The sequence below is a fragment of the Mus musculus genome, chromosome 7 (genome assembly GCF_000001635.26).
Source record: "Mus musculus strain C57BL/6J chromosome 7, GRCm38.p6 C57BL/6J".
Classification (NCBI taxonomy): domain Eukaryota; kingdom Metazoa; phylum Chordata; class Mammalia; order Rodentia; family Muridae; genus Mus; species Mus musculus.
The window spans coordinates 19,170,249-19,187,756 of NC_000073.6; the positions used below are offsets into that span (position 1 = coordinate 19,170,249).

Consider the following 17,508-nt stretch of genomic DNA (forward strand, 5'->3'; position numbering starts at 1 on the left):
CTACTGAGCTACTCCCAGGCTGCACCATGCTGCAGCCCACCCCTCACCCACCCCAGGAGACTCAGCTCCTGACAGCACTCTGGCTGCTTTTCCAGCATACTTGGCTCATCCGGTCTCTAAATATAGCGTGTCTCTCCCGGCCGCCAGCCTATCTTCTCTCTGTGGAGTCTCCCCACTCCTTGTACGTGCTCTCTCCCCTCCCTCTCTCTTCTTTTCCCCCTCTCCTCCAAAGCTCTCCCGTCTAGCAGAACATGACAGAGTGTTAATCCCAGCACTTGGAGGCAGAGACTAGTGGAGCCCCGTGAGTTCAAGGCCAGCCTGGATTGCGTAGCAGGTTCCAGGTCGGCCAGGGAGACATAGTGAGATCCTGTCAGGAGGACCAAGCCAACAAAACCATCAAATCTCTCCTTTACTCCTTTTCTCTAACCCTACACTCAGTGTTTCTGTCTTTCTGTCTTCGGTCCTTTTCTTTTCCTCTGTCTCATTCAGCTTCTCAGGTCTTTCCTATCTGACTTCCTCTTCTTTTGAGCCAGTCTCTTTTTGCTTGTCTTCTTATTGTATTTATTACTACTATTATTGTTGCTCTTGTTAATATTTTGGTGCTGGAATGGGAACCCTGGTTCTTGTGCACGGTAGGCAAGCACTCTTAACAGTGACCAAGCCCCCAGCCCCTCACTGGGGGGTTCTAGACAGGGCTCTACCACTGAGCCACGCCCCAGCCCCTCACTGGGGGATTCTAGGCAGGGGCTCTACCACTGATTTAAATTTCCAGCCCCTCACTGGGGGATTCTAGGCAGGGGCTCTACCACTGAGCCACGCCCCCAGCCCCTCACTGAGGGATTCTAGGCAGGGGCTCTACCCCTGAGCCACGCCCCCAGCCCCTCACTGGGGGATTCTAGGCAGGGATTCTACCACTGAGCCACGCCCCCAGCCCCTCACTGGGGGATTCTAGGCAGGGGCTCTACCCCTGAGCCATGCCCCCAGCCCCTCACTGAGGGATTCTAGGCAGGGGTTCTACCCCTGAGCCACGCCCCCAGCCCCTCCCTGAGGGATTCTAGGCAGGGGCTCTACCACTGAGCCACGCCCCCAGCCCCTCACTGGGGGATTCTAGGCAGGGGCTCTACCCCTGAGCCACGCCCCCAGCCCCTCACTGGGGGATTCTAGGCAGGGGCTCTACCACTGAGCCACGCCCCCAGCCCCTCACTGAGGGATTCTAGGCAGGGGCTCTACCACTGAGCCACGCCCCCAGTCCCTCACTGGGGGACTCTAGGTAAGGACTGTTCAGATAAGCTACAACTCTTACCTTCTCCCCTCACACACATCTAGCCCAAACTGACTTCAAAATCACCTCATTCCTCAGCCCCCTCTCCTAGTACAAGATTGATTACTGGCATGAGCACAACTCATTTGTCTGTTTTTAAATTTGCTTTATTTAATTTTGCATCCTGGGAATGGAGCCCAGGGTCCCACACATGCTAGGCAAGCTCTCTACTACTGAGCTCTACCCCAGTCCTATTCCCATCTTCTAACTTCCTTCTTTCTCTCCCTCCTTTCCTTGCTTGTCTCTGGCTGGCTGTCGGCTTCTCTCCATTGTTCCTGGTCCTGGCTTTTCCTAGCTCTTATCTCCTACCCTCTGGCCCAGGGCAGAGTCAGACAATGCCCCAACTTTAGAAGTCACAGAAAAGGAGAGCTGGAAAATCTGCGTCTCCTCCCACGGGGCTGCCCAGCCAAGCAAGGCTGGAGGGGAGCGGGCAGAAGCCTGGGGCGCTAGCAGATGGTACAGAAGAAATGAGGCAGAGAGAGATGGGGAAGGAGACGCCCCACGGGGCCTGAGGCCAGAGATGGGAGGGAGAGACGGCCCTTAAGTGTCAAGCTACAAAGATAAGAGGCTTGAAGGACAGAGACCTAGTGGCAAACAGAGCTCGTTAGTAATAGGTGCACAGAGAGGGCCTCAGGGAAGCATGACCCCCTAACCTGAGGAGACCCGAGAGGCAATGCCTCCAAGAGAGGAAGTCAGAGCCAGAAAAGCAGGCTCACAGAAACAGAGATTCTGGGAGTCAAAGAAACAGGAGGCAGCCTGCACACACAGCAGCACACATGGGATCCACGGGAGGAATCCACAACAAGGAAAAGGTGGAAGTCAGAAGGAAGAGGCCTGGCAAGACAAACACAAACAATATAGAGAGCTGCGGGATGTGGTTCAGTGAAGAGCGGGAACTTGCCTAGCATGGACGAAGCTCTGGGGCCGGTCCTCTGCCTCCCCATAAACCAGATGTGGTATACATGCCTGTAGTCCCAACACCAGGAGGGTGGAGACAAGAGGGTGGGAAGTTCAAGGTCACCTTTGGCTACACAGAGAGTTTGAAGACAGCCTGGCCTAGTTGAGACCCAGCCTCATGGAAAAAAAATTGAAGGTTTGAGTGAGTTTCAATGAGACAGGAAACCCAGGGAAATGGGGATCAGGCAAGACAGAAACAGAGAAAGACAGCACGCACAGTGAGTGAAGAACAGAGAAAGAGATGAGCGATAGGATACCTAACTTAATGACTCTTCCCAGAGAGGAAGACAGAGAGAGACAGAGTCCAGAATGAAAAGACTGTATCAAACTGCCTCCAAGACAAAATCCGAGGGAGATCAGGCAGATGCAGTTGGCTCTCTTTAGCCTCTTCCGGTCCTGGGGGGGTGCCGGTATCCATAGCGACCGATCCAGATCCCCAAGGCAAATATTGTTCAGGCCAGAAGCAACCGTAGGGTTGTGTTGACATAATGTCGCACTGGGTGGGGTGGGGGCTCTAGAGGCCAGGATGGAGGGCAGAAGAGCGACTCTCGGCTGAGGCTCTGCAGACAGCGCCAGCCTTCCTCCACCTCCAAATCCTCTGCAAACTTCCCTTCACCCCACGCCAGCGGCCGAGTGCAACTACGGGGGTCCCCGACTGCCCCCTGGTGGTTGTAGATTGGTTTGGGTGGTCCTTACTAAGCAAGGAACGTGAAAGGCTGGGCTGAGGGTGTAGCCCAGATCGAGCCTCAGGGAAGTTCAGGCAGGAGGATTTGTAGTGAAGATATATAACCCCCATATTCTAGATGAAGTTGAGGCCCAGAGAATTCCCTCAACTTGCCCCAGGAAACATAGCTCATGTTCAAAGCACCCTTTATGGCGAGTTTCAAAATGTGATTTCCAGACTGTGGAAAAGGCTTGCTCACCTGGAGAAGGGAGAAAAGAAAGGGGGGGGGGAATTCTATCTACCCTACTCCCTCCTCCAGCTCAGCGACCCCTCCCATGCCTGTCTTCAAGGTCCTTGACATCTTCCTGCGAAAGCACTCAGAAGAGAACAAACTCCATTAGCTGTACCCAGAGCCAGAACAGGGAACACTTCACACCCAAACGCCCATCCAAACTGCTCTCCTCTTCTGGGAAGTGGGTGCCCACCTCAAGCCATTTGTCCTGAGAAAAGCCAAAGTCACATAGCTTGTGGCTCCCGTGGGTCCTATTTGAGTCCGGTCCTGCGCTGGGTTAGCCGTTTCAGGTCGAGGACTGAGTGTGACATCTATGTATGTCATCTCCCTCTCTCTGCCATAACCCACCAGCCTCAATTATGTGCCTTGCTCCATTCTCTATGCCCTCGACTTTCTAGCTTCCCCCACAACAAGGAGGCCAGGATTGGAACCGTATTCCTTAGCACACGACAGTCACATTCCATTATGTTTTGCTATAATTGTTTTTAAAGTTTTTATTAAATTTATATTTAGCTGATTAGGTATTTAATTATTGGTTTTTCGAGACAGGGTTTCTCTGTGTATGGCTGTCCTGGAACTCACTCTGTGGACTAGGCTGGCCTCGAGGTCAGAGATCTGCCTGCCTCTGTCTCCAAAGTGCTGGGATTAAAGGCGTGAGCCGCCACTGTTTGGCTTATTTTTAAGTGTAATCACGTATGTGCAATGTGTGTGCATGAGACCCAAAAGTCCAAAGGTGTGGGATCTTTATGGAGTTAGGTACCTAATATGGATGCTGGGAGTTAAACTCGGGTCCTCTGGAAGAGCAGCAAGTGCTCTTAGCCACTGAGCCATTTCTGTAGGTCCTGGTATGTCTCTCTCTCCTCCTTCCTGGGCTCCATCCATACTAGCCTTCTCCTTGCTAAGGACTAAGCCAAACTCTATCTTGGGACCTTTTATTTTTATTTTTTATTATTTTTATATTTTTATATATATATTTTTTTTTGCCCAGAAACCATTCAGCTTTGGGTATAAATACTTCTTCCCTTTTTTCTTCTTTTTTTCCTTTTTAAAAATATTTGTTTGTTTAATGTATGTAAGTATACTGTTGCTATCTTCAGACACACCAGAAGAGGGCATCCAATCCCATTACAGATGGTTGTGAGCCACCATGTGGTTGCTGGGAATTGAACTCAGGACCTCTGGACTATTGGTATGTCTGAAGACAGCTACTGTGTACTCATATAACATAAATAAATCTTTTAAAAAACAAAAGAACAAGAACAAATCAGGAACAAGCATATTTTCTGAAATTGGGCCTTGTGGTATATGCCTATTAATCCCAGTACCAGAGGGTTTGGAGCAGGAATATTAGAAACTCATCAGACACCATTCTCTTAGCTATGTAATGAGTTGGAGGCCAGCCTCAGGTACATGAGACCTATATCAAAACAAACCATAGGTAGACTAGGAGTGAAGCTAATGTTTTCCCAGTACTTGGAAGGCTGAGGCAGAAGGATCACAAGTCTGAGGCAACTTGGGCTACTTAGTTTTTTGCTAGACTGGACAACAGAGAGGAATACATCAAAAAACAAAACAAAACAAACAAACAAAAACCCAGAGCCAGAGGTCTGGCTGTGGTGACACTTAACTCCAGCAGTCCTGAGGCAGAGGCAGGAGGCTCTACTGAGTTGGAGACTAGTCTGGACTATATATCAAGTTCCAGGACAGCCAAGGTTACATAGTGAGACCCAATCTTTAAAAAGAAAGAAAGGAAGGAAGAAAGAAAAGAAGAGAGAAAGAGAGAAGAGAAGAGAAGAGAAGAGAAGAGAAGAGAAGAGAAAAAGAGAAGAAGAAGAAGAAGAAGAAGAAGAAGAAGAAGAAGAAGAAGAAGAAGAAGAAGAAGAAGAAGAAGAAGAAGAAGAAGAAGAAGAAGAAGAAGAAAAAAAAACTAACATAGGTAGGGATGGAGTCACTGGCCTGTAACTCCAGATTTTGGGAAATGGAGACAGAGCATGAAGGTAAGGAGTTCAAAACTGGCCTAGGCTATATAAGACCCTGATTCAAACAACAACAAAAAACCCAGGTATGGCAGAGCGGGCGCAGGGTAGGGTGTGGGCTGGGCTGGACTATAGAGTAATGTCTTCACTCAAAAATACAAGACAACAAAACAAAGCAAAATGAACCCCGTGGTCTGGGTCATGACTTGGGAAAGGCGGCCCCATCTTTAAATCCATTGTCAGTTTCTGTACCCCCTCCTTCCCTCCTAGTTCCCCAGTTTCCGAGCCTGCTCTGACTGACACCGCCAGCTGGTCCCGGGTTTCACAACTGGGTCTCTGTCAAAATACGGACTGGATAACGCCTTCCTGAGAGAGGAGGATTGTAGGAGCTAATAGCTTCTGTGGATGAAGTGGATTGGAAGGTTAGGGCGGGGCTAATGACTTGAGGGCGGGCTCTAAATTCTGAGGGCGGGGCTAACTCTACTAGAGCGTCTGGTCCAAGGTTCCAGTCCTGAGATGTTCAAGGGGGTGTGGCTATTTGCTCTAGGGGCGGGATTAGAACTTTTGTTGTTTCTAGATTTAGGGGGTGGAGCTAAGAGCCCTGGGGGCGTGTCTAGCTCTAATAAACAAGGAGCGGGGATCCGGCTAGGATACAGGCGCAGGTTATAGAATAACCTGTCATATTTAAGGTTTCAATGTCAAGTTCTGGTCGTGCGAGGGGACTTATGGGAAATCAGATAAAAGATTTAGAGGAGGCTTTCGGGAATAGGAGTGTCTTCTTTCACCCCATCCTCCTTCCAGAGCTGAGGGGCGACGCTTCAGGATGAAAAGCAGGAAGGACCCTGCCCCTTCAAACCCGTCCGCATCCTTATTGGCGGAGGAGCCTGCGCGACAGACTCTCATTGGTTCCTAACGGGAGAGGAGGGTGTAGAGAGAATACACTCAGGTTTGTGGGAGGGACCAGACAGTACCTAGGGGGACCCCGACGCAGCCAATCCTGACCTGAAGACTGTTGCGGGGGTTGGGGGAACGGACAGAGCAGTCTCTCGACACCCTTACAGGGCATCCTAGGGGATGACCCCTGTGCCAGGCTCAGAGCCGGCCGCCTGATGCTGGGTGGGCCGTGCTGGGGATGCTGGAACGAAGGGCGTTGCTATGGCAACGGGAGGCAGGGCCTGGGGGGGGGACCGGGCCCGAGCTGGGGCTGCGGGGGCCGGCGGTGGCTGTGGTGGGGCAATGGCGGAGCGCGGCCCGGCCTTCTGCGGCCTCTACGACACGTCCTCTCTGCTGCAATACTGCAACGGTGAGAGCCCCCTTCCTAGTTCAGACCCTGGCCCCGCCCAGGGTGGACCTACCTCCTCCTGCCCCAACCCTTTTCTTCCAAGTCCTTATCTCCTCCCTTGTGAGAGATTCTCCCTTTCTCCTCATCAACAGGATTCTGACCCCAAAACAAGGTCCTTTATCCCCAAAGTCACGATCCTGCTCCCCCTATCCCAACAAACACCTGCTCCGAAGGTGTCCAGACAGAGGGAAGGGTAAAGATCGTAGAGGAGCCTGTGAGGGAGAGGGCAGACCTGGGGTTGGGGTAGGGAGTCAGCTCGATGTGGAACTCTTTCTGCCCCCTACCTCCTCAGCCCCTTCCCCGGGACCCTTCCCTGTCTTTGGGCATAGCAGGGGGAAATGCTGAATTGAGGGCTGGGCTTGGGAATAGTAAAACAGCAGAAGACTTTCTGTACACTGCACTGTCTTCAGCTTTGCCTCTGCCCCCTCTCCCCACCCCAGGTAGAATCCTCTTCTCCCCTAGACAAATGTGTATGGCGCCAGTAGGGCCATTTTAGTACGAGGGGAGCTGGGCTGGAGGAGTGGAGAGGTAAAGAGACGCGGAGAGTGGACACTGGTCTCTAGGCCAGGAAAACGTCCAGGAGGAAGCCAAGAGCTTGAGTCATGGGGTGGGACCATCAGGCCAAGCAAGGCCTCAGATGAAAGCTGACGACCGTTCAGGGTCAATGTGCCCCCATGTCAATCAGGGGGCCTTGCCAAAGGATCATCTCAGAGTTTGGAGGTCACTCCCTTGGGCACACAAACACTTTGCTAGGGACCCCTAGAGTTGGCAAAGGAACTAGAATGTTATTTAATCCCCCATCTACCTTCTAAAGGTTAAGGACCACAGGGTGTCTCAGGCTAGGCCAAGTATGGGTTCTGGTCCTGAAAGAAAAGCTGTGTCCGAATCAAGTGGCTGGGATCTTCTGGATGACAGTCCTTGATGAGGCCTCTACAGCCATCAGAGTAGAGGGTGGGGGTGGGATAGCTGCCATATTTATTGGTTCATCTTATTTTGGATTTATTAAGCTCATATCATGATGTGGGAAACATGTTAAGTGTGGGGCCTAGCTCTTGTATTTCCAACGGTAACATTATTTACCGGAGGTAGAAAAGGGCTCAAAATAAGGTGGGTTGCTGGCTCCCCTACCCCCTACTGGCTGTGCAGTCCTTGGCTTATCTCTAAACTCCCTGACACCGTCTTCTTCACAGGACCCTGGGACTTCCCGATAGAGGTCTCAAGTCTCTGCAATCTTCTCCCTCCGACCTCGAGAGCCCCCCTCCCCCCTCCTTCTGCAGGTCCAGACACCGAACCTGCGGAGCACTGGGTGGGTGGGGGTAGAGGACGGGGTGGCAGGACAAGGCAGGCGATTGGATCACGGAGGGAGAGGGAGGGGGTGGAACAGGAGGCTGCAGTGCGTGAGTCCAGCGGGCAGGCGCGGCTGGCTTAGTGACGGACACAGGACTCGGGATGGCAAGTGAGACCTCCGAGCCCGCTAGCTGTTCCTGCTACCATCTTTACTTGACACGGGCTGGAAGCCAGGGTCTCCTAGATTGTCTCAGCAATGAGTCTGGGTAGGAGTGGTCTGGAAGGGAGGTGGAGGAGGGCCACTTAGAATCCCCCACCCCCGTGGGAGGAAGGACGGGAAAGGAAAATGATGAGGGAGTCATTTAAAACTGAATCAATAGACGGAAGAGAAGGAAAAGAGCTAAATCTGAGGTGGGGCTATAGAGGCAACATAAAGTGGGACCAGAGGACAGAAACTCCCTGTGGGGAAAGCGATCGGGTGTCATCTCTGTCCTGTAATCCCCATGTCGGCCGCCAGGGGTCATAGAAGCTCTGTCCTTAGGGCTTCTTGGCGGGGCGAACCCGTTGGAGAGGAGAACGAGGGGAAGGGATGAACAGGACTGGACCTTTTGAGCTTGAAAAGTCTTGGATACAGCGAGCGAATGTTGGTACCCGTGACAGAATATTGTCGTTCATCAGAGGACGTTGGGAGAGCGTTCTAGAACGTTGTCACTGGGAATAGCTTGATGTCATCTTTAAAATGCTGATACGACTTAAAGGATATTTCACATCTTAGTCACAGAATCTTAAAACCAAAGCGAGGCCCCGGAATTGGTGGAATCTGTATGAAAAAGAGGGACTTCCCCCAAGGTCGCATGGTCAGGACACTGTGGTAGAGAGAGGAGGTGGGGATTTCCTTCCTCCTTGCCGGAACCCTCCTCTTCGGCCCATCTCCGCGCATCCTCATCGGCCCCAGGTTGCAGGAAAAGCAGAGAGTGGGGCTGGTCCCGGACAGACCCCGAAAAGCCAGAGAGACTCTCCTGGTCTTTGGAGCGCTCCCCCGCACCCCTCCCGTCCCGTCCCGTCCCGTCCCGTCCCTCCCCCCCCCCCCCCCCCCCACCTCCTGGTCCCCTGCAGCCCGCATCTCCTTGGCTTTCTAGATGATAATCTGTCCGGCACCAGTGGCATGGAGGTGGACGACCGCGTGTCGGCGCTGGAGCAGCGGCTGCAGCTGCAAGAAGATGAACTGGCGGTCCTAAAGGCGGCGCTGGCGGACGCGCTGCGTCGCCTGCGGGCATGCGAAGAGCAAGGCGCGGCGCTGCGTGCGAGGAGCACCCCTAAGGGCCGGGCGCCCCCGCGTCTGGGCACCACCGCCTCGGGTATTTTGGTCGGGGTGGAGGGTATGAGGACGATGCACAAAGGCATGACCTCATGTTCATATCTAACCCTATTGCTCCAGTGTGTCAGCTCCTGAAAGGCCTTCCCACCAGGACGCCCCTCAATGGCTCCGGACCCCCGCGACGCGTGGGCGGCTATGCCACCTCCCCATCTTCCCCCAAGAAAGAGGCGAGCTCTGGCCGTAGGTAAGGCAAGAAAAGCGGGACCCCAGGCTCCTCTCGGACCTTGCTGAAGAACAGGGCTATACCGTTGCGGTATAGCCTTCATCACTCTGGTCTTTCTGCAGCAGCCGTCGCTACTTATCACCTGAGCGCCTGGCCTCTGTGCGTCGCGAGGACCCCCGTAGCCGTACCACATCTTCCAGTAGTAATTGTAGCGCCAAAAAAGAAGGGTAAGTTCGCGGGTGGGGCCCCAACCCTAGACAGGCAAGGGAATGTATGGGGAATTAAAGCCAGACCCCTGGCCACGAGGTTATATCCTAGAGTGACTCTGGTGGAGTCAGAACACAACAGTCAAGAGTCTCTGTAGGGAATGTAAGAATCAGAGGTAGGATTATGGTCAGAATTTGGGGGTGTAACTGGAATTAACTTGGTAGAACCAGAACCTAGGGCGGGGACCTATCATTTCAAGAACCCTACTTCAAAAGAGGTTGCTTGGTATAGTGGGTGTGGCTTAAGATTGGGCGTGGCTTAGGTGTGTGTGTCAGATCTTACAGGATAGCTTGGAAAACGTTGGGACCCTGTCCAGTGAAATTGGATAGAGTCAGATTGCTTAATACGACCCAAGAAAAGAGGTGGATGTGACATTGTTTATTAAGAGGGAAGCCAGGAGTGACCATGGCTCAAGCCTGTAACAACGGCGGCTGAGGCAAGAGGATGCCAGGAGTTTGAAGCCAGACTGGGTTACATGATTACACTTTAAGTTTCAGTCCAGCCTTGATTACAGTGAAACCCTGTCTCAGATTTATACATACATACATACATGCATACATACATACATACGGTGCATGGGGGTTCACAGCTCTGATCCCAGGACTTGGTAAGTGGAGAGAAGATCACGGGTTCAAGGTCGTCCTTGGCTGTTTACAGTTTGAAGACAACCTAGCTACTTGAGACTCTGTCTTAAGAGACAGAGACAAACACAGACAAGAAGACAGAGCTAGTCCAGTACTAAGTTAGAAAGAGGGTGTGGGTGTGTGCAGTGGTGGACGTGGTCAAGTATCTAGAGGCAGGGCTCAATGTGTAAGGGTGGAACTATACTGACGTAGAAGGAGCAAGGACTTAAGAGTAGGCTATAGTAAGTCTAAAGACAAAACCCAAGTCTCCTGAAATAATAAAATCACATTCTCAGTCAGATGATTGCCCGCATTAGCAGCTATCAACCTCACAATCATGCTAGGAAGTGTAGCTATTCTATTCAGTTTTTGAAATGAGGAACCCGAGGTAGAAGTTGGGCAACTTGTTCATACTTTGAAAAAGAGGCAGAACTGGGGAGATCTGATCTCAGGCAAGCACACCTCTGAGTCTGTGCTATCAACCGTCATCTACCCCTCACCCTATACAAAGAGTCTTGTGTCTAGATTCCTTGGTCCCGGCAATGGGACTCAGTGACACCTGACGCCTGCAGGGGTCAGCCGCGGGGGGCGGGGCAGGGGCGGTGGCGCGGGCGACTCCCAGGGCCGGAAGCGGCGGGGCCGGTCCGGGCTCCACCCCGGACCCGAAGCTCCGCCAGCAGCCGCCATGAGTAGTTTTGGAATTGGGTGAGACCCTCTTTCAGCACCCCTCCTCCCTCCTCCTGCCCTTCTCGCCTCAGGAAGAGAAGGTGGAGACACGCCCCTTCCTCTGAACTTTTCATCGTCTTCCTGGCTGCTTGAAGTTTGGGGTGTTGCTGGGTAGGGAGGGAAGGAGCGCCGGGGAGCGTTTTGTTGCTGTTGCCTAGGAGGGAGGGTCCCTAGTGACTCCGGTCTTCCAGGATCGCGTGCCTGCCACATCGTGCTGTGTGACCCTTTGGCGATCTCTGCCTCTCTGGGCCTGTGTCTTAGGCTCTTCAAGATCCAACGAGCAAAGCACAGGGCCTGCAGAGAGGTAGCGCTCTGCTCCTTACTCGCCTGATTATTCGTTCCAGACCTGCAGAGCCCCGGGGTTAGGGGAAGTATTCCTTGTCCTATCTCATATGCTTGCTAAAACACTTATTTTCTTCTTCTCCCCTACCCCTCTTTCTCTCCCCTGCATCTTTTCCTGACAGGAAAACCAAAGAAGTTATCTTCAGCATGGGTAAGTGTGGAGGATGGGCGTGAGTTCAATGATGGTAGCCTGCTGAAGACTTGGGGTCCTGGCTTCTGGGCCTTTGGTTGTCTGCCTTCAGTTTATGCACCTGTTCAGAAAGGAAGATGGAGGGGAACAGGGAGGAAGAGAAGCAAAGAAGAGAGAAGGAAAGGGGAGGGAAGAAAGGATGGATGGAAGGAGGTTTGGTCTAACCTAGTAACCCAGCATTTGGGAGCATGAGACATTTTGGAAGTTGAAGGAAGGCTAGCCTGGGCTATATAAAGAGATTCTATCTCTATATAATTATCTGGCTGTATGGCTCACACTTGCAATCCCAGCACTTGGGAGTCAGAGGCAGAAGAATCACCTTGAGTTCCATGCCAGCTTGGACTACAGAGTGAATTCCAAGCCTGTCTTAAATTCCAGGCTAGCTGTCTCAAATAATAATAATGACGTTAGTAATAATAATAATAACAATGAGAGGAGTGCAAACAAGCCTAGGGGCTGGTGTGGAAACTGACCTCCGAGGGTGTCTTGGCAGAGGAGGGATCCGTAAAGATGTTTCTGCGGGGACGCCCTGTGCCCATGCTGATCCCGGACGAACTGGCGCCCACCTATAGCCTGGACACTCGTTCTGAGCTGCCCTCCAGCCGGCTAAAGCTAGACTGGGTGTATCCTTTGACTAGCTCCCTTTCTGCCCTCTTGGAAGAGGGTAAGTCCTGGTACGGAGAGGGAGGCGCAGGGCAGGGCTACAGCTGGGCTTTCTCAGGCCACAGTGGGGGAAGTGGGGGGTCGGAAGGTGAAGGGAGTCCAGAGGGAAACAGAGTAGCTAGAATGACTCACCTGCTGTGAGTGACTCATTCAGGGAATGTTTGAAGCGGAATGTTTAACTCAAGGATGATCTTGAGAACTTGGTCTTCCTGCCTGCACCTTCAAGGGCTTGGATTACAGGATTTTGTGCACCACCACATCTGGCTCTCATGGATATCAGTCAGACAGTGTAAACTCTGTGATCTGTTTATCTGTGGAAGGTCTTCACAGGGCTAAGCTCAGGAATGAAGAATTGGAGGGTGGGGCACATTGGTTAACACACACATACACGCATATATACATTCATACATACATGTATATACGCACATAAATACATACACATACATACATATACACATACATATATATTGGTTTTTCAAGACAGGGTCTCTGTGTAGCCCTGGCTGTCCTGGAACTCTGTAGACCAGGCTGGCCTCAAACTCATAAAGATCCCCCTGCCTCTGCCTCCTGAACACTGGGACTAAAGGCATGTGCCACCACCACCCAGCTACAATAATAGTTTTATTAGACACTTTCAGTGGGGGTGTATCACACTGGGGAATGATAGTGTTTCTCAAAAAGAGGCACTGGGACCAGCAAGCAAAGATTCAAGGAAAACACTCAGGACTAAGAAAAAATGAGAGCCGGGCGTGGTGGCGCATGCCTTTAATCCCAGCACTCAGGAGGCAGGGGCAGGAGGATTTCTGAGTTCGAGGCCAGTCTAGTCTACAAAGTGAGTTCCAGGACAGCCAGGCTATACAGAGAAACCCTGTCTTGAAAAACCAAAAAAAAAAAAGAAAAAAAAAAATGACTGGCCCCGGTGAGTTGGAGCTACTTGGGATACTGGAAACAGTCATAAGGGGATAAATTGGAGCCTTGAGTTTTAAACCCAGCTCTGCCTCTGGCTGTGGCCAAGGAAAACTCCCCGTCCTTCCTCCCTGTGCCTCAGTCGGTTGTCGCCTCTGAAAAATGGATTTCCTGCTGGGTAAAGGTGCTGGGTTCAGGCCCTGGGAGATAGAGTAGTGGATGCACAAGCATGGAGAGTTTCGATCCTCAGCACACACATAAATGCTGGGTGGGCATGGGGCAGCCTGTGATTAGGAGGTGGAGACGGGGTCCCCGGGGCAAGTTGCCCAGCTAAGGTAGCAGGGGCTGAACTCCAGGTTCAGTGAGACAGCCTGCCTGAGTAAGGTGGAGAGTGACTAAGGAAGTTCATTCCAGACGTGATGTTCATACATGTACACACACATTCATGCATGCCAGCATACTTACATGTAAGCATGTACGCACACATGCACAGGCCTTGTATGTGCTAGGTAAGTGCTCTACCACTGAGCCACGCCCTAGCCCCTCACTGGGGGATTCTAGGCAGGGGCTCTACCACTGAGCCACTCCCCCAGCCCCTCACTGTCAATTCTACATGGAGGCTCTACCACTGAGCCACACCTCCTAGTCCCTCACTCTTGGAGTCTAGGTAAGATAGTCTATTTCTAGGTAAGTCTATCTCCTGCTTTGGCCTTCCAAGTGCTGGAATAACAGATGTGCACCCCACAGTTGACTCTTTTGTCTCTCATAAAGATACTTGTCACCAGGTTTAGGGCCTATGCATATCATGTAGGGTGACTTCATCCTGAGATCCTAATTACATCTGTAAAAATCCATAGTCCATCTAGCAAAGCATGATGACTGGCCTGTCATTGCAGCACTAAGGATGTCTAGGCATCAAGATTACTACCAGTTGAAGGCCAGCCTGGGCTACATTGAAATATAGTGTCTAAAAACAGGGTTGTAGAGGGAGCTCAGTTATCAAAGTGCTTTCTGTACAAGCATGAAGACCTTATTTCCATCCACACACACACACACACACACACACACACACACACACTGGAGCCAAGGTTCTTGTGGCTGCAGTCCCAGCACTGGGTGGGGCAGAGAAAGGAAGATTCCCTGAGGCTTGCTAGCCAGCCAGTCTAGCTGAATCTGTGAGCTCCAGGTTCAGTGAGAGACATTGTGTCAAAATGTAGGTGGAAAAAGATACGGAGCAATGGGGGTACACCCAACGTTTACCTCAGGCCTCTGCTCTTGATACATGCATGCACACACACAAACACACAAACAAAGTATTTATAGTTTTGGAACGCCTAGGTTCAACACCCCCTGCAGGGCCAGGGACAGAGACAAGAAAACATTCCAGCAGCCTTAGGACTCCCTCCCATTCAGCCAGGAGAGACTGAACAGGCTCCTTAACCAGCCCTGGGCTTCTCCAGCTATGGCTATCGAGGCCGGGACTGCAGGGCCAACCTTTACCTCCTGCCCACTGGGGAGGTGGTGTACTTTGTGGCCTCTGTGGCCGTACTGTACAGCGTGGAGGAGCAGAGACAACGACACTACCTGGGGCACAACGATGACATCAAATGGTGAGCCTTGGTGGTTTGGGGGATGGGAGAACTCAGGCTTGGGCATTGAGCCAAATTGTGCCTCCTGGGCCTCTTTCCACATGACTGCCACCATGGAGTTTGGGGCTGTTGCCAAACCTCTGCCTCCACCTATGAGACCACCAGATCCCAAGGGGAAACTAGTGGAAAAATGAGATTGTTTATTTGAGCATTGATACATACATAGTGTATCTTTTTTTTTTCCTTTTATGTGCATTGATGTTTTGCTTGCATGTGTGTCTGATTAGGGTGTCAGATCATCTGGAACTGGAATTACAGACAGTTGTGAGCCACCATGTGGGTGCTGGGAATTGAATCCCTATTCTTAACAACTGAGCCATTTCTCTAGCACCCTAACTTTTGTTTTTCCTATTGTAGCAGGGTCTCTCTACAGTAAACCCAGGCTGCCCTGGAACTTAACTATCCTTAGCCTTGAACTCATGCTTCTTCTGCCTCAGCCCCCGGAGGCAGGGATTATAGACATTCACCGATGTACCTGACAGTTATCAGCCCCCCACCCCACACCGGGCCCCTAGAGTCCCAGGTATTTCCATATTGGAATTTAATCTGTTTCCATGACCACTGTTTTTAGAACATCCCTGAGCCAGGTGGGTATTTTGAATTAGAAATCCAGGCTTTCCTCTAACTGCCTGTCATTGCAATCAAAGGACTAAGCATGGGCATGTGTGTGGGTTGCCTTGCCTGACATGCACAAAGCGTTGGGTTCGATTCCCAGAAGCCCAGAAGCAAGGAGTAATGGTGCATGCCTTAATACCAGCACTCAGGAGGTCAGAAGCTCGGTGCCATTCTCCTCTGCAAAGCCAGCTGGAGACCTGGGCTACATGAGACATTGTTTCAATAAGCAAATGAAAGAAACTTTTTTGTTTTTGTTTTTGGAGACAGAGTTTCTCTGGGTAGCTCTGGCTGTCCTGGAACTCACTCTGTAGACCAGGCTGGCCTGCCTCCCGAGTGCTTGGATTAAAGGTGTGCTACCACACTCGGCTTTTTTAAAGTTCATGTTTATTGAATGAACAGTGGTGCATTTCGACTCTAACCTGCCAAGGAAGAGCCCCTAGTCCCTGTGAGTTCTTCCTTCCCCACAGCTGAATTCTGTCTCTCTCTCCTCAGTCTGGCTGTCCATCCAGATATGGTCACCATCGCCACAGGACAGGTGGCAGGCACCACAAAGGAAGGCAAGGTATATATGGCCAGTGGGCAGGGCACAGAGGGACTAACAGAAGCAGGGACCCCTTCTCCCTAAAGTAACTGCACCTCTCTTCTCTTCAGCCTCTGCCACCCCATGTGCGTGTGTGGGACTCGGTTTCCCTTTCCACCTTACACGTCCTGGGCCTGGGGGTGTTTGACAGAGCTGTGTGCTGTGTGGCCTTCTCCAAATCCGTAAGTCTTTGTCCCAATGTCTCCAGAAAGCACCTTCCTATGGGGTGGCGGGGCTGTGGTCACTATGAGGTCACAAGTCATGCACTCCTTCAATCTTGGACCTCAAGGCCTCAGAGGCCTGCGACCCAGACCCCAGCACAGGGCACAGGACACCTGGAATTGCAGCACACAGATGGGACCGCCATACCTTTCTTTCTCCAGTGGGTTATTCTTGCCTGAGCATTCTGAAAGGTTCCGTATCTCTCAAGGCATTTCAACCCTAGCACTGAGTGCCTCGTGCGTGCCTGCCATCCAATCCCTGATCAAAACAAAAACTAAAATAATCTTTCTGGAATTTGTGGAGCAATGTAGTGTTGATGCAAACGCCCTCCCTTTCCACTCCCATGATGGCTTGTTTTTTTTTAATGATAATTTTATTTGAAAGTGTTGATCTGTAGTGGATTGGGGGGGGGGGTGGTAAAAAACTCCCCAAAGGTAGTTTGAGAAACAAACTTGTGCCGGGCTGTGGTGGCTCACGCCTTTAATCCCAGCACTTGGGAGGCAGAGGCAGGCAAATTTCTGAGTTCAAGGCCAGCCTGGTCTACAAAGTGAGTTCCAGGACAGCCAGAGCTACACAGAGAAACCCTGTCTTGAGAAGAAGAAAAAAAAAAAAAGAAAGGAAGAAAAAGAAAGAAAGAAACAAACTTGTGGGGGTGGGAGGCAAATGCTTGGGTTCCACACAGTAGGGAGGACAAGTCAGGAAATTCAGGTGTTTTAGGCCAGTCTTGGCTACCTGAGACCTTGTCTCAAAAGCATTCAGTCTTAGCATATGCCTTTAATACTGGCATTGTTTTTTTATTTTTGTTTTGTCTTGTCTTTCAAGGAAGGGTTTCTCTGTGTAGCCCTGGCAGTCCTGAAAATCACAGGCCACCCTTGAGGATCTGCCTGCCTCTGCCTCCCGAATGCTAGCACGAAAGGCGTGCACCACCACTATCTGGCTAGCAGAAGGATCACTGTGTGGTGGGGGCCAACCTGATCTATACATCCAGTTTTAGAATAGCCATGGCTATATAGTGAAACTCTTTCTTAAAATAACAACAAACAACATCAGGCTGACTTTCTTTTCTTTTTTAAAAGATTTATTTATTATTATACATAAGTACACTGTAGCTGTCTTCAGACACACCAGAAGAGGGTGTCAGATCTCATTACGGATGGTTGTGAGCCACCATGTTGTTGCTGGGAATTGAACTCAGGACCTCTGGAAGAGCAGTCGGTGCTCTTAACCTCTGAGCCATCTCTCCATCTCCTTGGTGCTGCTATTGTTATTATCTAGGTTCCTATCCTTTGCTCATGTTCATCACCAGTACTGATGCTGTCCTCTCCCAATGGACTTTATATAATCT

General features: G+C 51.2%; 1 protein-coding gene and 1 non-coding gene across 11 annotated transcripts in view; both read left to right on the forward strand.

Moving 5' to 3' along the window:
- The first annotated feature begins 6,172 nt into the window (after positions 1 to 6,172).
- Positions 6,173 to 17,508, forward strand: part of Eml2 (echinoderm microtubule associated protein like 2) — a 30,062-nt gene continuing 18,726 nt past the window's right edge. The window contains exons 1-9 of one of the 10 annotated variants that reach the window (NM_001347582.1): positions 6,173 to 6,513; positions 8,979 to 9,197; positions 9,278 to 9,401; positions 9,503 to 9,607; positions 11,461 to 11,489; positions 12,022 to 12,151; positions 14,558 to 14,707; positions 15,854 to 15,923; positions 16,013 to 16,123. In NM_001347582.1, the coding sequence (NP_001334511.1) occupies positions 6,366 to 6,513; positions 8,979 to 9,197; positions 9,278 to 9,401; positions 9,503 to 9,607; positions 11,461 to 11,489; positions 12,022 to 12,151; positions 14,558 to 14,707; positions 15,854 to 15,923; positions 16,013 to 16,123 (1,086 nt within the window). In that variant the 5' untranslated portion in view covers positions 6,173 to 6,365. The other 9 variants (XM_011250714.3, XR_001778001.2, XM_030243009.1 and 6 more) reach the window with 9 other exon arrangements.
- Positions 11,217 to 11,314, forward strand: Mir330 (microRNA 330). Its single transcript, NR_029763.1, has one exon. It is a non-coding gene; the product is annotated as a microRNA 330 (primary transcript).